Source organism: Astyanax mexicanus, chromosome 1 (assembly GCF_023375975.1).
Source record: "Astyanax mexicanus isolate ESR-SI-001 chromosome 1, AstMex3_surface, whole genome shotgun sequence".
NCBI lineage: Eukaryota > Metazoa > Chordata > Actinopteri > Characiformes > Acestrorhamphidae > Astyanax > Astyanax mexicanus.
This window is the reverse complement of record NC_064408.1, coordinates 92,519,633-92,544,179: the sequence shown is the minus strand read 5'-3', so window position 1 is coordinate 92,544,179 and position 24,547 is coordinate 92,519,633. Positions and strand designations below refer to the sequence as shown.

Sequence of the window (24,547 nt, the reverse complement as noted above, 5' to 3'; positions counted from 1 at the left end):
GCATGTTTAGTGGCTAATGCTAATACTTCTCCAGTCTCGGTGCTGGAGAAACTAAACTGAAACTCCTGTCTAAGGCTGCAGTTCAGCGGAGTGCCTTTACTGCTCCTTACCACCTGACTGCTAGAATTCATACATAAGCTCCGCTGGATTATAAGTCCGACAGACAATTATTGGGAAAATTAAAGGATTTTAAGTGTGCCTTATAGTGCAAAAAATACGGTAATAGGTCAGTTTTCCAGACAGCGATTCAGCCTTATAGACTATATATTCTTTTCCATGTAAAATCTCTATTCCAAAAAACGGTATAGTCTGTGTCTGTTTTGGCTCCACGCCAACAAGAAATAGGTACATAAATAAATAAATAAATAAATAAATAATGTTTTTTCTTTTTCTTTAAAGAAGTCTATTATAGCTTTGAAAGTATAGGCGAGTTAAGCCTATCAGGAGGTAATTATGCTGGAGAAAGGATTTCTTCAGCTTTCTCTTGTGCTGTTTTGTTCCTCGTCTCTCTCTGTTCAGCAAATGACTCAGAGGCAAATTAAGAAAGTCTGCAGAGCAATTGCTCTCTTATCTTCAGAAAGCTAGCATAGCCCGCACTCTGAAGTAAAATTATGTTGATGATGCAGCAGCACTCTGAACTTAACTTCTGTCCTTCTGCTAAATGGCAGCAAAATTGTACTTTTTTGTTTATTCGTCAGTTTAATAATACAAACACATGTGCTAGTCCTAGCATATTTCATTTACCTGTCAGCAGAATCTCACGATGTAATCAGTGGCACTTCACAGTGAGAACATTATGCCTGGGGAACCAAAAGCAGGGAGTATTCTGAACAACATGCATTTCTTTAATAAAGCAACAATTCAGAAGACGCTGTGCCCCAGATTCCAAACAGTTAATGTATAGATGTTAAACTTGTGTTAAACTGTCAACATTTATTTAAATAATCCAAATCATGCCAGTGTGATTTTTATTCATTATTAATGTTTACATCCTGAATTAATATTGAAATAGCATTAAAACGTTAACAAATAATTATTGCAGTAAAACACAGTATGTTAAATCAACCCTTCTGTATATACCACAAGTATCACTGCATGAAAAACAGAAGAGTGAAACATTTTAGAAAAGAGGCTTGTGACAAAAGAGACAAATGTGCCTCAAAAATGCATTTGCCTTCATTAAATAATTAATATATTAATTAAAAAGAAATAATGAATAAACTCCTCTCTCAGTGCAATCTCCTTTTTAAAATCACATTTAAACATGCCCACTATGAAATAAATTAAAAGCTGCTTTCATAAAGCTTTGGAATGTGAAGAAGACCTCACAAGTCTTGTGACCCTTATCAAGTGGGTGCAGTATTCATTGTCCCAATTTCAAGCACTTCACTATAACCCTCAATGATACTTCACTTTTAAGGACATGCAAACTCAACCCTGATGCAATGGAAGAAATTTATTTTGTCAGATAGCTTGGGCAAAAAAAACACAATCCCATAACCAGTGTAGCAAAAATACAAATTTATTGATTAAAAAATACAAATTTATTTAATTCTGATCTCAATTCACAAATTATTTAAAATGATACATGCATTTTCTTTAAAAGCTGGTTAGCATCAGTTACCATGAAATGTTGCTACACAGGGGCAGCTGACTTTTCCCAAATATAATAATGCAGCCACACAGTTTACTCCAAGATTTTAAACACCCCCAGTCCCTGATACACTGCCACCCCACACTAAATCAAATAAACACCAGCACACACAAATAAGAAATTATAGAAAAATTACTCAAGATATACACACAAAAAAGAAAACCTCAACCCTAAACCGACCTCACAAGTCTGATTAAAAAAATCTTGCTAAATAGCGCCGTACTAGCATAAATTACAATGGAATGTTAGTTAGCTCCCCATGCAAATGCTGAAGACACGGCTAGTCATGGAATTAATATGAAGGTAATTAAGTTAACCTTTAAAAATATTAAATATTTAGACTTGCATTTTTAGCATTTGCCCTTTTTTGTAAAAAACGTTCAGAGTGCGGTTGCACAGTCTTTGTTATATGACATTCCCCCCAAACTATAACTCAATCTATAGTCAATGTAATTTCTGGCAATGTTATGAACTTTCTTCAATATTTTACTAATATAACATAGTACTGACTTCAAAATTTCAACCAAAATGATAATTCTGATCAAAAAGTGATGTATCAACATCACATTCCTCTCTGGGCCATTACTGTAAGTTTTCTGTGGAAGGTTTAATTTAACTATATGATACATTCACATTGTAGACAACTCTTACAAGTTAATATTAAGTTCATTACTTATTTGTAGTTATTTATTTAATTTAACTTATACCCTGTGAAAGACTGCCCTATCCCTAGGATTCCTTGTAGGCTCTGAAACCAGCATGTGTCACGCCCTCGCTCTGTTTCCCTGTGTTTCTGCATTTCCCAGTGTGTTTCCCCAGTTATTTTCCGTCACATGTCTGTAATTTGTAGCTCCGCCCCTCGTTACCCGTCTCCCCAGGTGTTCTTTGTTTCCTGTTTTTATAAATAGTCCCCTTTTGTCTGTGTTTATTCGTCGGGCTTTGCACCTTCCTCCGTTGTCTGTCTATCCTTGTTACTCTAGTTTATTCCAAGTTTCTTAGTTCTTTGTTAAATATATATTCTCTGTTTACCTTTGTTTATTTCTCGTTTATTTCCTTGTGTATATTCCTAGTCCTGTTTAGTTATTTTCTGTCTAGTTTGTTTGATTATTTTCTCGTTTCCTCCTTGTTTGTTTGTTTGTTTATTTGTTATTTATTTTTAAAGTCTGTCTTGCCCGCTTTTACGTCCGCCTTCTGTCTGCCACCCATTACAGCATGACCGTTACTAGGAAGAAAGAAGATAAGAAAATGAATGATTGAATGAATGAATGAAATAAACAAATTTACCACAATCAAATCATCCCCCAAACAATGCAAAATGTTTAACAATAGGTCATGTTTGCCAAGCAGCATAATGGTCCAAGATTATTCCATGAACAACAAGCTCAATGGGCTTTAAGGGCTGTGTGCAGTAATGCATAATTCAGTTGATGTGTACAGTCATACAATGTGCTGCATGTGTGTATTGATTCAAGGGCTTTTAATGTGGCTCAGCCAAGCAGATTTAACATACCTCCATGTACTGTTTAATTATGCTCCTTATTTACTGTAAGCACATTTAAAGACTTATTTCTTAAAATATGTTTTATTATCATTAGTATTTTTATTACTAAACATGCCATTGATACCACACACAGTGTATGGACACAGAATACGTTAGGAAATGCAGTAAAAATCTAATGGGGTCATCATCAAAATAATGTGCCTTTTAGACAACAATCTTTGTTTGATTCTTTTTTGTTTCTGATTATGATAAGATTTCTATCCAGCTTTTTGTTTTTACAGATTATGACAGATTAAGCAGAGCGGATATTTTTTTAATTAAAATTGAAGTATTGAAAAAGTATGGAAATAATATAGTAAGTAAAATTAATATTATGAATTGCTGAATGTGAAGCAAATGCCCTCCTTGAATATTAGACAGTGTAAAGTTTGTGATGTCACTTATAGCAAAAATTACTTTCTTAAAAAGAGGGAGTTATCCCAAAATGAATGGGTGGACTGGAAATTCTAGGACACTTTATTTATTTTATTTATTTTCAAATAGCTAAATGAATTATTACAAAATCATGAATTATTTTAAAAAGTTCTTAAGAAAACTGTATAAAATGTATAAAAAGTACTTTAAAGCGAAGGTTAACTTTTCTCTATATTCATAATGTGTTCATTCAGAATAAACCCTGAAATATATACACAGTGTTACACAGTGTTAAACAAAAGGCACGTTGTATTAATATCAGCTCATTGATATCTGGTGGAATTTCCCTTTCGCTGATCATAATAACTTACATAAGGCCACATATCCCACATGTACTCCACTCTCAGACAGGCTTTGATAGCAGTTCACATTAAACACTGGGAGAAGTCCAGCTCAGACTAGCCTCAGTCCTGTATCACAGCCTCATTTATATGGAAGTGTGCCATCAAGGATTTTTGGCCCGGGAGCACCTGAAAATTTCATTTTTCCCAGATTAGATCTGGAAAAAACATGACCTGCATATCAATAGGCTCATTAAACATGCTGCTCTGTCCGTAATGAGCTTCGAGGAACCGAATGAATGCGGAAAGGTGCTCTAGTCCCTATCATTTGTTTCAGCTGGAATGTAATCTGAAGCCACGCTCCACTAGCCGGCGCAGGGGCTAGTAGCATTAGTCTTTGACCCCCCTGGTGGGCTGCTAAATTTGTCTGTTTTGATGAAGCATGCTGGCGCTTGTTCTGATGGCCGCTGCTCAGCGTTTGCGGCTCGTTTACATCTGCTGTGTAGTCATTCATTAATAAAGCAGTTTATTTTTCATTCCTCCCCCGCTGCAGCGGCTTCATTCCAAATTCACACTTTATGCAAGATTTAACATTTGTTTATGCATTTACCATCACTCATTTTATATTAAAGCTCAGACGCGCTTTATATTTCAGAGCTGGGAGCCGATTGATTTACCAGCCGCATGTTTGTGTGTGACTCTGATCACTGCGCTGCCCTTAACCTGAACTCTTGTTTTAGTTGCTTTTCGATTTCCCCTCATATATCATCTCTATTATTTTTTTCCCCTCACTCCAGGATTGTTTGTTCTGTTATGGCATGTTTGTTTCTCATTCTCTCTTATGTTTGCTTTCTGTTGTCATTTTTTTTTTTCTCTCTCTCTTTCTGTTGCCTGCCTGTGTGCTTTGCTGTTTCGCACGGTGCTAATGCTCCGCAGGAAAGCCGGCGTCTTGGGCCTGTCAGGACAGTAGGTAACTTTTCTGTACAACATATATACCAGCAGAAACAAATAAATCAAACCTTGCAGTGGTCATATGTCTTCTTTATTCCTATGGGTATTAAATAATAATAACAGTATTAAAGCTTTAATGTTGGAAAAAAAGCAAACTTGCACAATTTTCCCCTTAACCCCAATGTAGTCAAGTCAAGTCAAGTACTTTTATTGTTAACACTGCATATGTACAGGACATACAGAGAATTGAAATTGCGTTACCCTCCTTCCCAAAAAATTACAGCAAGTACAGAAATAGATATATAATATAAAAGAATGGGAGACACTATGTGTACAATACAATAAGAACACAGTAGACATACGTGAGACAGAAGACATTAGGGCAATAGTGATGGGTGGTGAAAATAAGATATATAATATACAAGAATTGGAGACACTATATGAACAATACACAAATAGACATACGTAAGAAAGAAGACAATAGTGCAGTAGTGATGGGGTGATTAAAATGGGATGACAGTACAAGTATAAACAGAACCCATATAAAAAAGTACTGCAAATATGGTACAATAATAGCTTAAGGCTGGTAAAGTGAATAGAGTTGCATAAAGCAGTGCATAAAGTTCTTAAAGTTTACAGTAATGGATGTGAACTTTGTGGATGTAATGGATCAGCCAAGACTTGAAGTTTGCATCTTTGTACTGGAATAATAAAACTAATGTGGCTCCCAAACAGAATCCTGCGAGAGCAGTCCAGTACCAATCAAAAGTTTGAGCACACCTCTTCTTATTTATTGTTTTGTTTTTCCTTACTGTAGTATAATATTAAAGATATCAAAACTGTAAAGGAAAGCACATACAGTTAAACATTACAAAATATGTTTCATACTTTAAATTCTTTAAAGTGGCACCTCCTTCGAAGTGGGCTTTGATGCCCACTCTTGGCACTAATTTTTTATTCAGCTTCATAAGGTAGAACCTGGATTGGTTCTCCAGCCGTCTTAAAGGTGTCCCACAGTTGCTGAGTTCTTTTGTTAACTTCTTCTCCTTCACTCTGCGCTCCAACTCGTCCCAAACCACCTGTGTTCTGTTTTTATATCAGGTGTTTTTGAAGGCTTTTGAACATGGCTTGTTTGTCTACTATCTAACTGCATATGTGTTCCTTTATGTTTTTTAGTCTTTACTATTATTCTACAATGTGGCAAATAATACAAATAAAGAACAACTATTAATAAGAATTTTTGTTCAAACTTTTAACAGGTACTGTATTTAAATTAATCATGAAGTGTTACCTCAGGGGACAGCTTGGATACAGGTCCACACTTGTATAAGTTGTGAGGTGTTATCTTGTGAGTAAGGCTGAACACTGGTCAAATGGATGGGACATTCTACTTCTAAAGTTGTCCAGGTATTTAACATTCCTCGCTCTATAGTGTCAACTGTAAACCAGAAATATGTCATATAAGTCTGTGCTGAGTTATATGGCTTCCATAAGACATGTAATGTGGTGCATTAGTTTATACATGTACACAAGCATTTATAAAGCAAATTTTAAGCCTCCTTTTTTATTCTCTTTTTTTCATAAACTGAAGAGCTTAACAAACACCAAACATTTATTTAGCTGATTTATTGACCACGTTTGGATTAGTGAGAAAGTGTGTTTTTATTTTTTAATCTATCCCTGAAGGACAAAGCCTGATTCTATCGATTTTCTTCTCAGGACACGAACCTACAACCTCCTGATTATAGCATTGGGGCTTGTAATCAGTGCAACTAGTGGAGGTTTAATTCAATTATGATTTCTAATTTCAGGTGTCCTGCACAAATTAGGACACGGTAGTGATAATTGTTAACTGTGAAGAACTCTTTATTGACAAGTGATTGATCCTGAAGCAGCACATCTCCGCTAGTAATCAGACAGGTGTAGGGTTGAGGTCACGGAGGAGGAGAGCATCAAGAATCTCAGCACCTTTACTTCTGTTGTCTTATTGAACTGAAGGCATATTAAAATAGAGTTTATCCAGCAAAGATGGCCAATGAGTGAACAGACTTTTCAGTCTTTTAATGATTAAAAAATCATGTATCTGAACTAGGAGCACATATGAAAGTGCCTCAGATTAATTTTTTTCACATAGCACTGAAAAAGTCAGGTCTGTGTCAAATTAAGGCAATTCAATCTAATTTGAGTAACATCAGCCTGATAATATGAACAGTTTAAGATACATACACAGTATGTATCTTATTTCTGTGCAGCATTTATTTGTGCATATTTTTGCTCACGTCTATGTATCTGATTGCTCATCTTTATGTTTTACTGAAGTATATTGGGTCCGTTTAGGTGAGATGATATAGAGGTGAAAATCTATTCCATCAGGTTAATGCTCCCTGTGGTTTCATTTATTACAGCTTCATTAAAGCTAAATTAGACATTCATGTATTGTAGGTCATTAAGGCCATGAATTTAAAGTGTCTTAACTCAATACTAATAACTCAATAGCTGTAACAGTACTTACAGTATCTACAGAGACCCTCATCCATTACATATACTTGGAAACCTTTAACCAAGATAAGAATTATAAAATAAAGGGTCAATATCCAAATTTTAGGAGTACAAATGTATCAATCAATCAATCAATCAATCAATCAGTCAACCTTTATTTTGACTGATTTTCAATGTAGCCGAGCATGTACAAAAACAGGGATTGAATTGACAAAGAAAATGATAAATATATTGAATCATTTTAAAATAACAGTAAATTAAAGATAAAATATATATATATTTTTTTTTTCAGTAGCTGAGGCAGCGCTAGTGTATTAGACCGTGACTCTGACGACCCAGATTTTTCTTCTCCTACTTTAGAAGAGGAGGGTACTCACTTTCTATGACAAGCTGAGGCTTCCGAGCTCCAGCCCAAAGTTCTTTAAGTTTTCATTCCTGTTATCTTCTCTTCCCATATAGCCCTAATCTGATGCAAAATATGTGTGCTGTCAGTTTAAAACACTTTGAAACAGTGTGCATCCTAAAAGTAAATGCTAGATATATTCAAAGAAGTGGGCTTAATAACACAGTTAAATCCCCCTGAAAATAAAGTTTGCAGAGTTGATGTCTTCATGCTCAGTAACGGCCTAGAGGAACGTGACTGCTGTGTCAGAGAGAGTAATTAGGAGCAATCTGAGCTTCTGCTGTGTGATATTAATTAGCTTCATGCTCTGAGCACGTGTATGTGTGTGCATGTGTGTAGAGAGGGAAAAAAGAGGAGAGGAAATAATGGGACGTCACCTCCGTAATTGTGCTGTTATGAAATTGATGCAGTGTATTTACTGTGCTGCTTTTTGTGTGCTCTGTTAGCAGTGGCCTTATTGGCTTTTGCTTAATAGTCTTAAATGGCCAAGAGGTCAGAACCCATTACACAATCAGTGGAATTAAATCACAGCCAGGTCCACATCTAATTGGGTCTGGCAGACTTAAAAAAAAAAAAAATTTCAGGTTGTTTTGCCTTGTTCTTTACATGTCTATAAACACTGTCAAATAAAGCTGCAATGCCTCTAATCAACATCCACTGAAACAGAACCAAAGAGCTGCTGTAAATCATTATACATCATTTCTGACTTGTAGCCCGTTTACATGGTCTAAAGATCTGTGGAGAAAAGTGCAGATTCTAATCTTTTAATCTACACTACATTAGTGTTCGTAATTAAAAGAGAGGATGATTTATTAGTATTTGAATTTAATAATATGCTACAATCTTGTAGCACTTAACTGAGTACTGCTACATAGGACTGACATGTTTTAAATGAGCCATGGAAGATATCATATGCTGTCATATGAGTTGTCATTACACATGTAACAGTGTCATGTTGTCACTAACGGTCATGTTTGATGCTCTTGACATATCAAACATTGGTTTATTGATAGAGGTGTATATTTCAGAAACTGGGGCTTTAAGAAGGAAAAACACTAAGGGATGGTTTCAAGGACACAGATTAAGTCTAGTTATTAAGTCTAAAATTTCCTTTTATTGGGAAATCTCCATTCAAAATGGTGCAAAATCCTAGATTATTCTCTTTTTTTTGAGTCTACAGTGATGAAGAGGGCATGTGAGTGAATATTTAAGGTAAAAATCCTAACATAGCATAATTACAACTTTTTAACAAATTTTAACATTTGATTAAAAGAAAATTGTGTCAGAACTGCTTTACCCTTTCAGACCCTGCATCCATTACAATGGACATCATGTATTTATTTTTTTTTTTTTTCAAATGTTTTGTTGCACATAACACTATTTAGGAGCTGTTGTCCATCAGAAAAGGCCACGAACCAGCCAATGAACAAGTTTATAAACCAGTGAAACAGTAACTTGGCTCCGCCCTTAGCACTAGAAAAACAGTAGAGCCATTAAGGCAAAGGAACAGTTAATTTTCACAAATTTAATGTGATTTAGAACACTTTTAATCAATATTTGTTTATAATGTTTAGGGATGGTTTATTAAATAAAATAGGCCATTTTTGTTTTGAAAATATAAAATATTACACACAGGCTTCAAATGCAATTGTAATAAAAAACATTAAATATTTTATTTCATTGGATTTTATTTTCTATAAAGATTTTATAGTAGAATATTAGAGTATTCTTTTTTGTGCATTACAGACAGAAAACAGCATTCTTGCATTTTTTCCATCACTGGAGATAATTCAGGTCTGAAAGGGGTAAATGGAACATAAAACATTTTATTAGATCCTTTGAATTGTTCAAAATGGCCAGAACAGACCTGTAGCAGCCAAAAATACACTTTTAAAAGGAGCAAGTTTTATCTCCAGCGCTAACTCAGCACTTCTATATTCTGTAAATAAGATGAGAAGAATGAAAACAGATTCACACCCTGTCCTGCAGTGATGCTCTCAGGATGTTCGGTATGTGTCACTTAGGAACTTCATTCGAGTTAACGTAAAGGACAGAGTGCTGTAATTAAATGTACTTACCTTTTAAAGAGCCTGTGACACATATATCACTGTTGGCTCTTTTGGGTTAAATACATTTTTAATGTTTCTTTGGTAAATAAAAAGCAATTATGGAAAAAGTGTGGAAGTTAAAACTTATTTTAATGTACTATGTGTTTACACTAGCAGGTGACAGAGCAACCAGAAAAAAGTTGTTTACTATGGGAGGAGACGCTCATAACCATTTATTCTTTTTCTTATTCTTAGGGAGCCACACCAATACACACCCACACACGCCCATACACGACAACACAAGCGGTCCCAGACACACCCACTAGACACACTCTGGGCTACATGTATCGGGGTCGCACAGTCCTCCACATGTGTGTATTTTTCTGTATTACACACATTTTTGGCTTAGACTGTATAATTTAATATGCTGTTACATTTGAATGGTAAAATAAATGAAAAACACTCGACTTTTAAGTCTTATTACTGGGCAGCCGCTTTGTTTCTTTCTTTGGCATCGCCTCGCAGCTCAGTCCTCATTTTATTATTTACCATTACTTTATAATTACTGCGCTCTTGGCTGGTCACTCTCAAGTATATAAATGCAGCTCTGCATTCTACTACTCTTTTTCTGAGTAAATGAGTGGTTTCCCTATAATGGGAAAAGTGCTCGGACATTATTCGGAGCAGTTAGAGAGTAATTATTTTCACCCACAAGCAGCGCATTAATGTTGTTTGAGTCACTCTCTCATTTCTGCGAGATCTATACTATTGAATTATGCATTCCATCATGTAGAGGTTGTTTCGGCAATAGAGAGAGAGAGAGAGAGAGAGAGAGAGAGAGAGAAAGATGGCGCTTTTCATTTTAACCTCCAGCGCTTCTCATTTAGGCCTCTTTATGTCCTCCGTTAGATCTTTATTTTAATTGAACAACAGGGCCATTACCCTAAAGCCCCAACAGTAGCTGTAATATGCAGTAATCTCCATGCAGTGAGAATGATCTCCATTCGACCTGGCCAGGCATTGATCACCAATGATGTTCCAACAGAGTGTAATTGTTTTTCCGTTGGGTTCGCAGGTGCAGCTGGTGGTCAGCGAGGTTTTCTCGGGTGCATTCGCTCTCTGAAGATGAACGGCGTGACCCTCGACCTTGAAGAGAGAGCCAAAGTCACTCCAGGAGTTAAACCGGGGTGCTCGGGTCACTGCACCAGTTTTGGCATGTACTGCCGTAACGGAGGGAAGTGTGTGGAGAAATACAACGGCTACTCATGCGACTGCAGCGCTACGGCTTACGACGGACCCTTCTGCACAAAAGGTGAGACCTCAGCTTAATTTACAGTCACTGAGAATTAATGTATAAATTATGCTCATCATAGCTTGACTAGCCTGTTAGTTTGTGTGTGTTACAGTGGTTTGATGCTAACTATATGTGAACAGTTCCTTTAATGCTGCTTCATAACCTTGACATAACTATTGACTTGCCATAAACATGTCATTACAGATGTCATATAGTGTCATGAGTTACATTTTGACAGGTGTTATAATGGCTGATCATTATACTGATCAATCATAAAGTGTGCAAGTGACATGGCTTGACAGTATATGATTTCTGATATGGCATGTTTATGGCTAGTGTTGGGCACGTTACTTTGAAAAAGTAATTAGTTATAGTTACTGAGTTACAGTAACTGAGTTACTAACGGAGTTACTCCACTATAAAAGTAACTAATTACCAGTAAAACTAACTATTGCTTTACTTTTACTATTCGCCCTGTAAAAAAAAAAAATGAACAAAAGAAAATACATTATGTTATTACTATTATTATTAGAAAAATAACAAACGAAAATAAACCCAAAATGTTGACAAAAATATAATCTAACGAATTTTAAAAAATAAGAAAACTCCACAGGACCAAAGAAAATTACTTAGACTTGTAATACGCCGTTACTCCCATCACTGTTTATGGCACAGATATATTAGCATCAAGAGTTCAGCTAATAAAAAATTAATACCAAGGGTTAAGCAAACAATGGTAACATGTGTAACATGGTCTTTATAAAATAAAATCTGTAATACTGTAGGTTCTAATACATTGTAATCATCAAATGTGTTTTACTTTAATTTAATTATATAAGCATGCAATTCAATACATAAGTATAAAATATGATATTGTAGAATGTGTTTTCTTATGCTTATTGTGAATTAAATATAGGTTTAGGACTTATTAAAATTTTGAATAAAGCATAAGAAGGATGAACAATGTATTTGTTAAATACATTTTATGCATTTTATGCGGGTATTGTCTGGGCCTACTTTACATGGATTTTATTTTCACTTATCATTAAAATACAACCTCAGTCTGACCAGATAAGATATTAATTTTAAATGTAAAAATGAATCCAAATGTATTTCATTTCTGTTTTACATCCTTTAAACACACTTATTAATCAAGGTGGTCCAGTTCTGGGAGACCGTGAACAGTTTAGTGGTACAGTGGGGGTTTTCACAGTTCTGTGGCTGCTCTGTGAGAACATGCAAATGACTATTTACACCTCAAGGGAACACATTCTGTAGTACTACTGTCATCTACAGATAAATAAGCACAGGCGAAAGAACACGCGTGTGCACATGTACTCTCACACACACACACAGAAAAAAAATAAATAGACACTGAGACACTGAGATTTATAGTAATAATTCATAATAACATAACATTTCTGCCTGCCTGACTGTATTCATATATCACAAATGTTGTATTGTTCTGATCAAGCTACTATATAATGTATGTAATTAAGGAGATATGGAGTTATGTCACTGTCTTCTATGTTGGAAGTCTTATTTATTATGTAGTTTTGGGTAAAACAAATCCCACAGTGTGGAGGCTGAGCTTTAGCCTGTCTAGCTCTCAGTGTGAGTTGCTGATCTGCTTTAAAACAGTTCTCTGTTACAGCCATCAACAGAAAGATTCAGGTAAAATTCTACGGAAATCGTACTTCTACACACTAATTAATACTAAAACACATCATTTTTAATGTACAGAAACAGTGTTTAGGAGGAATCTGGAGGAATATCTGTTGTTGTATGATGGATATTGATATGGAAACATAAGATGAAAAGATGACAGAAAACACATTGTACTTTTATCCTTAGTTACATGAAAACGTGTTACATTGCTGTTTTACATTTTTCTCATTTTCCATGTGCCCTACTCTGCTGCCGGTCACCTACAGTGTCCAGATTTATTACTCTTCTTGGTGTTGCAGCGCTGCATATTATATATACTGTATGTGTGTGTGTGTGTGTGTACTTTTAAGAAAAATTAACATCATTGCTCTAAGATTGGCTTTCAGCTTCTTTCAGCGGTCTATTGAAGTGGAAAACATGACACTCTCCAGCCTGAGAGGCGTGATGGAGGGATGTCAGTGTACGACAGTGTGATGTGTGTGTGTGTGTGTGTGGTGTAGAGGTGATATACCTGACAGGTTGCCCTGCATATCATACTCACTTCCCCTCTATTTGAATATGCTAATAGCTGCACACACTTAAAAGCCTGTGTGTCGAGCCCTCTATCAGCCTTCTCTTAAAAACGGCTACATTAAAAAAAAAAAACGTTTTCTCAGCCACAGCGATCCCCCCCAGTGACCCGGTGCTCGCATTGTTCCCTTTCAGCCTGAAACACACACACACACACGAGCAGCCTTGTAATTGTGACGAGTTGGAGCACATTTCCATTTTATACATATTTACACATCCTGCCTTGGGAATAACCATCAATAACACGGCATATTCTCATGCTCGTTCTTCTACCCTCTGCCGAAACCTCGGAAAATGCATCGCTTCTGCAGTCCAAGAGAGAGGTTCTGCTCTTACTGACACATCATTCCACTGCCGAATCCGCTTACAGAACCCACCAACATTTTACTGCATAACATATTGTTCTCATAATATATGTTTAAAGGGCATACAGAAATGAAAACCTCACTTAAAAAAGTATGTATACAGTTGCAAGAAAAAGTATGTAAACCCTTTGGGATTACTTGGATCTCTGCATAAACTGGTCATTATATGTGTTCTGATCTTCATCTAGGTCACAACAATAGACAAACACAGTCTGCTTACACTAATACCACACAAAAAAATGATACATTTGCATGGTTTTATTGAACACAACAAGTTAACATTCACAGTGCAGGGTGGAAAAAGTATGTTAACCTTTGCATTTAATAACTGATTGACCCAGCAATAACCTCAACCAAACGATTCCTGTAGTTCCAGATCAGATCTGCACAACAATCAGGAGGAATTTTGGACCATTCCTCTTCACAAAACTGTTTCAGTTCAATATTCCAGCAATATTCCTGAAATATGTGATGTAAATCGCTATTTTGAAGTCATGCAACAGCATCTCAATTGGGAAGGCGTATTTTTGGGTCATTGTCCTGTTGCATCATCCATTCTCTTTTGAGCTTTAGTTGGTGGACAGATGGATTAAGTTTTCCTGTAAAATGTGGAAATTCATTTTTCTGTTGATGACAGCAATCTGTCTATGTCCTGAGGCAGCAAAGCAGCCCCAAACCATGATGCCCCCGCCACCCTATTTCACAGTTCGGATGAGGTTTTGATGATGGTGTGCTGTGTTGAGCTGTGCCCAAAACTGGTGTGTGTTTTTATAGGGCAGGATAGCTTTAACCAACACATCCAATCTCATCACATCCTGGCTCCAATTAGCTCTTGGAAAAGTCATTAGTCTAGGGGTTCACATACTTTTTCCACCCTGCACTGAGAATGTTAAAATGGTGTGTTCAATAAAACCATGCAAATGTATATTTTTGTGTGTTATTAGTTTAAGCAGACTGTGTTTGTCTATTGTTGTGACTAAGATGAAGATCAGAACACATTCAATGACCAATCTATGCAGAAATTCAAGTAATCCCAAAGGGTTCGCCTACATTTTCCTGAAACTGTATTTTAATTGCATTTTTTTATATATTTAATTTTTGCACCAGGGGCAGCATAAGGTTTTTCTAAAGCAGTTTGTAAGACTGGTGGAGGAGAACATGCCAAGAAAACTATGATCCACCAAATATTGATTTCTGAACTTTAAAAACTTTATGAATATAAACTTGTTTTCTTTGCATTATTTGAGGTCTGAAAGATCTGCATATATTTTTTGTCATTTCAGCCATTTCTCATTTTCTGCAAATAAATGCTCTAAATGACAATATTTCTATTTGGAATGTGGGAGAAATGTTGATCATGGTTTATAGAATAAAACAACAATGTTCATTTTACTCAAACATTTACCTGTAAATATTAAAATCAGAGAAACTGATTCAGAAACTGAAGTGGTCTCTTAATTTTTTCCAGAGCTGTACATTTATACACACAAATGTCCAAATGTTAATGTTAATGCATTCAGCAACATTGAATTGCAGCTGGTGATCTGTTCAATAGGTAAATGAGCACCTTGGCCAGTGTTTAGCCTCACTAACAAAAACACCTCACAACTTATACAAAGCGTAGACTGTCCCTACCGTAATACTTCAGTTAAATTATGAGTTTGCTCACTGTTGTCACATGATTTCTGTCATGTCAGTGTAGATTATGCAGCTGATTGAGTGAAGGAACATTCACTGATTCTTAAAGTTAAAAAAAGTAAAGTGTAAAACTGCAAAAAAAAAAAGAGTCAGATGGAAGTCATTTATGGAAACTCATCAAATCCCATCAGTGTGGAGCAGCGTACAGTGGATAGGGGTTAAATGTGAGAAGTTAGCTGTCCCTCTGACAGCTGACCCTGCCAGAGTTGGGGTCAGTTCAATCTCACTACAGACAGCTCAGGACCTAAGTAAATAAGTATTGTAATTGCACATAGTGAGCATAAAGAGGGGTGGTGAATTGTGATATTGCACATAGAAGAGCAGTAAACTGTAATCAGTAAACAGTTAAATTGCACATAGTAAACAGTACATAATTAAACTGAACCGCATGCATGTGGACAGCGATAAATAGTTATATTGTACTATTGTGTGCCTTCATATTTACTATGTCTTAAATATTAATCCACAATGAAGAAAATAATAAAAAATAAATCATTTTTTGAATGAGACTTTGTATATGAACAGTACTGTGGTACTGTGTTTTTAAGTGGGGGCTAGTATATGTGTGGGAACATTTTTACCAATGTTTACACAGTACATTAAGTTCTTAAACGGGTGGGAAAAGCACGTTTTTCACAGTATACAGTGTCTATTTCTTCCTTCCTTCCTTGTACAGATGGGAATGTGCTGCAGGCAGGAATAATTTTATGGGAGAGTTTGCATGTATATAAGTCACATTAAGGTTCATTTGGTGATTTAAGGTGTCAGCTTTGCCTAATTTCCTTCCTGAACACCTGTGTTTGTGTGCACACCTGCTTAGGACCACCCCCCACCACCCCCTCAGTGTACTATGGCTGCATAAATAAATGCATAAGCAGACAACTTCGTCACGGGATAAATCTGTTCTATTCCTTTGAGAAAGAGACTAAAAGCTGGAGGTTTTGAAAGTCTGAAACGTTTATTCACACGGCCCCCCCTCCAGTGTAAATTTACTTCATTACGCTGCTTAATTTCCCATGGTCCTCTCCGTTCCGCCCCGCGTGCGACAGTTCCAGCGCTGTTTATGTTTTTAGTGCTCCTGTAAGACACGCATGCGTTCGCTCTCAGTCCACAGGAGGACCTTTATTCTTCTCTGTCATCCGGGGCTGCCGCGTGTTTACGGCTTCTCCTGAAGCGTGCTTGTGAATTCAGAGCGTTCACCTCAACCCAAGCAGAGCAAAGAGAACAGTTTTTATTGGCTTTCAAATCTAGTGGGCACAACTGGGGTCAGTAAGTGCGTTATATTGGAAATTATGCTTGAGCGTGTTCCAGCAGCTTTGCTTTTTTTTTCCATGTCTGAAAGCTAGGAGATGATATTTCATCATTAAAGTACCATTAGATTGTGTTTTATTAGGACATAAATTCAAATCAGCCTCTAGACTGTGTTCTGTATGTTGTTTATAAAAGCAATATTCAAGTGGAATGAAAATGTCAGCTATATATAAAACTAATTTATTATGAATGGAAGGAAACATCCTCTACAAAGCTCAATACGTGCAGATCTCTTAATAATAGCAATTATAAATAAGCTCAGGTGTTAATTTTCCCTCCAGGTGATGCAACAAACTAATTTGCCTCCCACAGTGTGTAACTGCAGGGGAGTTTTTATTAGTTTCGTATAATAAAATGCATCTCCTGCTGTAGACCTTCTTTACTGGTGATTCAACACAGCAGCAGTAATGTAAAGTAATGCAATATTTATTATGATGGTATGAATCATAAACCTCTGATTTATAATTTACAATATGGGATTAGCAGGGCACAACTTAGTACATATGTGTGTTTATTGCTTATTCATTTTAAAGGTAACTGAGCAAGATTTTTATTTCAAATTAATGGCTTAAAGATAAACACAGTTAATTCCCTACATGTCAGTGTTATTTGAAAAAGATGAGCTTTCCGCCTGAAATACATTCATAATTAAAAATGTTAAAAAGATAAATCTGAATGATCTGAATGTAAAATAGGGATATGAATATATATTTTTTATTGTGAAATATCAGGGTCTTTGTTGTCACAGTGTGTTAATTTAACCACACAGTGTGGAGGCTGTACTAAAATAAAGACAACAGTAAACATGCAGTACAGCTTTTCAAAATGCACTGACCATGGATGGAAAATTGGGTATAAGTGTGGAGTCTTCTTCATTGAATGTGGATGGAATTTCTGTCAGAGTCGCTTATCTGTTTGCGCTAACAATCCCAGCCAGATGCCACTGATAACAATTATAAGCACCCACTGCACTGTCCACTATGGGCGGTAATACCTTCTATGCCCTATTCCAGGTACACATGCGACACTGTGGATAGAGGAATGTTAAATGCCCACACAACTTCAGATTTTAACATTCAGCCTCACTTACTAGATAACACCTCACAAATTTATGATCAATTTAGATACTATTACCTCTAGACATTTGCTATTTTTTATTAGATGTTATTGTTAATAAACAGAATTATCATTTAAAAGCTGCATGGTGTTTTTACTTGTTTTGTCTTTATCTTATATTAAAGTTACTTGAATAATCTGAAACACTGCAATGTAATTAAATACAATGCTAAAATAAAAGAAAGCATCTTAGCACTGTAGGACTAAAACACTATGTGAAAAAAACATGAAAAGATACTTTTATGGAACATAATTAAGAAGTGGTCAGGTGCAATCTGGAGAAAAGTCTGTTTTATTTGCTGTGTTAAACTATAGCTGATGTATACTGTCATATGATAGTAGTAGTGACATACTGTAATGAAAGCCGTCTATTTTGTATGCTTTATTATTTACTGTGAAGCTTTAGGCTATAATTGTTTATGTTTGCAGTTTGAATGCATGCTTTAAGTATTTTATGCTACATTACATATTCATATCTAAAGTCTTGGAAAGACACCACTAACTAACTAGACAAATGTTTACAGATATTTTTGTTTCTACTGAATGTTTAAAACTATTTTATTTATGTGTATTAATATGAATGTTAGTTTATTCTGCAATTTTGTTTTGCAAAATATTTTTGGTTACAATTTCTATGAATGTCATGTCTATTAAACTTTATAAATACACTAAAACATATTTTAATGCATTCATTTGTATATTTATAAATGCATTATAACATTGTTAGTAATTTTAAAATGGCTAATAGACATGACAATCATAGAAAGTGTTACAAATATTGTTTTTGTGTTTTGTCACAAAATTACCACGAAATATTTATTAATATATATTAGATTATTTTTGGGCCAGGTTGCCCACTCCTATGGCAAATTGCGTGCCTGATTCATCACATAAGTTCCTCAGACCGTATTGAGTTGTTGAGTAATCTCTTATAGACTAGCTTATGTGCTTAGAGTGGTAGAGTAGAGAAGTGAATTAGATTATTGGGTGAATATTTACGTGCCCTGAATTACAAGCAGAAGAAATGGTACAGAGCGGTTCGCAGAAGTTTCTGCTTAAAATGAAGCATGTCTTCACACTGGCTGAATGCTGAAAGAGGCCGCTGGGAATTCAGCAGGAACTCTGAAGGAGCTGCATGCTGTCGCGCCAGAGAAAAAGCAGTGAATCTGAATCTAAATGTGTGTTTGATTCTGGTCTGTACCAGGAGGTGCCAAATCGCAAAGCACTTCCAAATAAAAAAAAAAAAATCCAGAGTCCAGAGCTATTTAAGATATGCAAATTACAGCTGCAGAGCTGCATAGAAAAAAGGTTTAATTGCGTGACAGAGTGTTTTGGCCTGAGTGCAGAACACTGTGTTTGGCAAAGCCTGAATGCAGCCCGAGCCGTTCCCTGCTGTAAAGCGGCGAGGAGGCTGTGTGATTTTACGGAGATGTTTCTTCTTTCTGAGAGCTGAGGGGCTTTCGGGACAGAGGTGTTAATGTTTAGGTTGATTCCAGGAGAGCACTTACTGCCCCCTGGAGGAAGGGAAGGGGGGCTTAGGCATTAGAAAATGCTGACAAACCACAATGAGGAGGCCTATAGAGTTAATATTGTTATTACATAAATAAATAAATGTAATTATATATATATATATAATATATATATATATGCCTGCCGGTGGTCGGCCTCCCCTACGCGAGGAGCTGCGGCCGGCTGAACCACAAGGCCACCTTCAGTCTCTCAGGCTGACCCTCTTAAAGGGTCTTAACAGCTTTCATTATGTATATATATATATCAGCTTTTATTATATATATATATATATATATATATATATATATCAGCTTTTATTATATATATGTCAGCTTTTATTATATATATGTCAGAGTTCATTATATATATATCACTTTCATTATATATATATATATATATCAGAGGTTATTATATATATATATATCGCTTTTATTATATATATATATATATCAGCGTTCATTATATATATATATATCACTTTCATTATATATATATATATATATATATATATATATATATCGCTTTCATTATATATATATATATATATATATATATATATATATATATATATCACTTTCATTATATATATCGCTTTCATTATATATATCGGCTTTCATTATATATATATCAGAGTTCATTATATATATATCGGCTTTCATTATATATATATCGCTTTTATTATATATATATCAGCTTTCATTATATATATATCAGCTTTCATTATATATATATATATATATCAGAGTTCATTATATATATATCGCTTTTATTATATATATATCAGCTTTCATTATATATATATCAGCTTTCATTATATATATATATATATCAGAGTTCATTATATATATATCGGCTTTCATTATATATATATCGCTTTTATTATATATATATCAGCTTTCATTATATATATATCAGCTTTCATTATATATATATATATATCAGAGTTCATTATATATATATCGGCTTTCATTATATATATATATATATATATGGGCTTTTATTATATATATATCGGCTTTCATTACATATATATCACTTTCATTATATATATCAGAGTTCATTATATATATATCGACTTTCATTATATATATATATATATATATATATATATATATATATATATATATATATATATATATATATCAGCTTTTATTATATATTTCCTGTTTGGCTTGCCATTTAAACTGTATTAGATGTAAATGACAGAAGATTCACAACCATGATTAGATTAGGTCAGAACTAAACAAACTGCACAAATTTACACATAATCTACAGCAATCAAGCATAACATTATGACCAAGTCCTTGTTTCTACACTCATTGTCCATTTCCATCACCAATGATCAGACTGTAATCCTTTATCTGTTATCTACATACTTTATTATCTTCCCTTCACCCTGTTCTTTAGTTGCTAGGAGTTTTGATTGTCTGCCCCAGACCAAGATTTCCCACCACTTTCCTCGGCCTGGGTTAAATCGGGCTCAAGAAAATGGTCTGTGATGTAGGCGTCTGTTGTTGTTTTTAATGCTATTTTTATTTTATATAAATCTATAGAGTGATAATTACAATATAGCAAAGTAACAAATTAAACTGTGTTTTTAAAAAAAAAAGTTGCACAAGTTAGAATGTTGTAATCATGCAGCCTAGGGGCTTACTTACAAGTTTACACATTACACATTACACACCCACCTGGCAGGGCTGTGTGCATCTGTTCTTTATACACATTTTTCTTAAATAATAGGTTTATGCTTCTTCAGTGTTACAATGTTAATAACTAATTAAAACAGCCTAAATGTTTCTTAAAACGTTTAGTTTAAAAAAAAAAAACACTTTACCTACTAAAAATGTCCAGTTAAAATAGGGCTCAGGCTCATAATGACAGTTTATGGGGCGGGTTGGGTCGGTTTGGGCTCGAGCAGAGCATGCACGAGCTCAGGCCGAGTTGGGAAGAATTTTTTGGGCCTGATCTAAGCTCTACCCCACAGGACCACCACAGATCAGCTATTATTTGGATGGTGGGTGATTCTCAGCACTGCGGCGGCACTGATATGGTGGTGGTGTGTTAGTGAGTGTTGTGGTGGTTTGAGTTAGATATTGTGATATGAACTGAGACTGAAACTGTATTGTATTGTATTTTATTGTAATGTATTTTTTTTTCTGAAACCTACTCTGTTAACCTTCTGTAAGTGAACTCACTGCATGTGTTTGTTATAAATGAATGTTTAATAGACTATTGTTGTGTTTTGTTGTTGTGTTTTTGTTAGATGTTGGTGGGTTTTTTGAAGCTGGAACGTTGATCAGGTATAACCTGGTGTCAGACGTGGTGGCTGCAGCCTCCAGTGTGGAGGGTAAAAGTGTGGGTACCTCTCTGCCGATGGAAACCAATCTAACCCGGGAGGACGTGGCCTTCAGCTTCAGCACATCCAGCACTCCCAGCATCCTCTTCTACATCAGCTCCAAAACACAGGACTACATGGCAGTGGTGCTGCGACAAAACGGTACAACACTGTACACTGAGGGTACATAGATATGTGCAGTATATGTATTAATATATTACCTAATGTCTCTATGGCGATATTTATCATTATTTAGATTTGCTTCTGTTTACTTAAATTACACAGATTGTAACTGTAAATCTTTCCACAGATATAGTCTTTAAACGCTTATAAAAGGTAGTGGGCATTTGCTGAATTCTGTGAATGACCAGTGAAAATCTATGATGGTCCTAAATAATAAGACCACCCTTATAAAGTCTTTATGACATTTTTCAGTATGTAGTCCTCACACAGCAGCAATGCAAGGTAACAGATTACTGCAGTTCATTCTAAAAACTACTCCCATCATGGGGGGATTGAAAACATCTCTATAAGCTTTACAGTGATACGTGCTTTACAGAAACTGATGAGTTTTAGCAAAAAATGAAAATTAGTAATTGGTGATGTAAAACATTATGTTTATTTTACTCCAGTCTAAATCTGCATTATTGTGTGTTTTTTAGTCCAGTATGAATCTACAATGTGTAGCTTTTACATCCATACAGTCATAATTATTGTCTGTAAAAGATAAGTTAAGACGTTTTTAATTGACAGTGAAGACTGCGGCTCAGATTAACGGTCTATTTGTTCTCCATCATGTGTTGTGGTTTTTTTTTCTCTGCATTAATGTTTCTTTCGCACCAAAATGGCTACAACTCACTGCTTTTGTTTACCGAATTTGTCTGAGTGTCTTTCAGCGCGTAATTTATTAATTCACTTTTTATGGAAGACTCAAAGTGCAGCTTTTAGAAAGCATTTAATACAATTAATTTTATGGCTCCTTTTCACAGCATAAGCCTCTTTCTCCCTCAATCTGTCACGCTTACTCACTGCCTTAAACACGCACAGATAAACTACTCTAGTTTATTTCACAAAGTGATACTTTAGAATGCTTAAAAAGCATCAAACTGTGTGTGTGTCATGGCAAAACTAAAAACAATAATTAGAAAAAAACAAAGGCACTCATTTCTAGTTTAAAAAGTAATGGACATGGTAGCATTTTCTTTCAGAGATTTCACTGAACTGTTTTTTAGTTGGTCATTCTTTCTTTTTCATTATCTATCCATCTTTGTGGAGGGTAACAATTCCACTGACAGCAAAGCTCGACCGAGCTCGACTACAGCCACCATGCTTAACAGTTCATAAAATGGTTCTAAGGGTAAAACCTTCCTGCAGACCAATTTTGTTTTATAATATTCATATATTAATGAGGCTGTGATTTTGCTGTATATACCCATAAGCTCAAACACTTTTCTCAGACATTCTACAGTTCATATCTTTAGTTTCATTGCAGGTTACTACCTCCCCAACCCCACACACTCACTTTCTTTCTTTATCTGTCCCTATCTCTCTCTCTCTTTTCCTCTCTCTCTCTCTCTCTCTCTCTCAGGGACACTACAGTTGCGGTATAACCTTGGCGGATTGCGAGAGCCCTTCACCATTGATTTGGATCAGCGAAATCTAGCCAATGGTCAGCCACATAGTGTCAACATCACCCGAATAGAGAGAGACATCTATGTCCAGGTGAGAAACGTTTACCTGGTTTTAACAAGCTACTTTCTACCACACTGCATTTCAATTCATTTTCATCTAATGACATGAAATTAGTAAGCTAATTGCTTAAAAGGATTTATGTGATAATGAGCAGTTTAACTGTTTTTAACTCACCCCAAAAAATACTTTAAATAAATAAAAAAGATTTGCCGCAAATCTTCAGTTAACAGTTAACTAAAGAAATACATTTAATGTTACATATTGTTTTATTTTTTATATTTTTTTTTAACAAATTAAACACACTGCCATTTTCTTTAGAGATGATAAGCAGTGTAATGTTAACATGTAGTATCTGTGTGTGTGTGTGTGTGTGTGTGTGTGTGTGTGTGTGTGTGTGTGTATGTGTGTGTATGTTGTGGCTGTGTGTGTAGTGCTTGTTTGCCTGGCTGTCAGACATTAAGCTCCAGAGAGTCTGTATTGATCGCTTAGTGCTTTAGATTTCTACTGCTTCCTAAACAGTCAGGCTAGAGTAACTGGGAGCTGATGAGGTTAGCAGAGCTACACTAAAGAGTCAAGTTGATCAGGTTTGATTGTTGTTGACTCTAGATTAGTTCTACATTAGACATTAAGCATCTGTTTATGTCTGGCATTAACACGCGATTTTGGGATCAGATTTGAAATTTGGCTTTTATTTGTTTGCAAAAAATTAAAAAAAGATGCATTGGAAGGATCGGATTAAGATCAGATCACTCAAAAACACATTTGGAAGTTATTAGTGGCGGATCTTGTCCATATTTATTGCAAATGTAAAACAGGATGTGTTCTTGTGATTGAGTTACGTCAAAAAAGAAGCAATACGTGTGTATGTGCTTGCACATGCACACTAAGAAAAACAAGTACTTAAAAGAGCATAAAGCTTGTCGCTGGGTCTGTACTGTATATTAGGGTACAATAGAAAACCTTTCAGTTAATGCCTTTTTGTACCCACGTTTTTGTACCACGATGTATAACGATTATAAAGATTATAAACATTATCATCAACTGAATATGTGTCAGGAACGTGATGGTCCAAAATTACCTGGCTTTTAAATGAAAAATCTATAATTGTTTATTAATACAATGATACAGAATACAAAATGTAGCTCTTAGCTGGTTTAATGGTACAAATCTGAACTTCC

The 24,547-nt window shown here is 35.3% G+C and overlaps 1 protein-coding gene across 2 annotated transcripts in view; it reads left to right on the top strand.

The window, feature by feature from the left end:
• Positions 1-24,547, top strand: part of cntnap2a (contactin associated protein 2a) — a 723,644-nt gene that overhangs the window by 658,142 nt on the left and 40,955 nt on the right. Inside the window, exons 18-21 of one of the 2 annotated variants that reach the window (XM_049485717.1) lie at positions 4,847-4,876; positions 10,887-11,123; positions 21,606-21,839; positions 23,266-23,399. In XM_049485717.1, coding sequence (XP_049341674.1) covers positions 4,847-4,876; positions 10,887-11,123; positions 21,606-21,839; positions 23,266-23,399 — 635 coding nt within the window. The remainder of the gene's footprint in view (positions 1-4,846; positions 4,877-10,886; positions 11,124-21,605; positions 21,840-23,265; positions 23,400-24,547) is intronic. The other variant, XM_022683450.2, reaches the window with a different exon arrangement.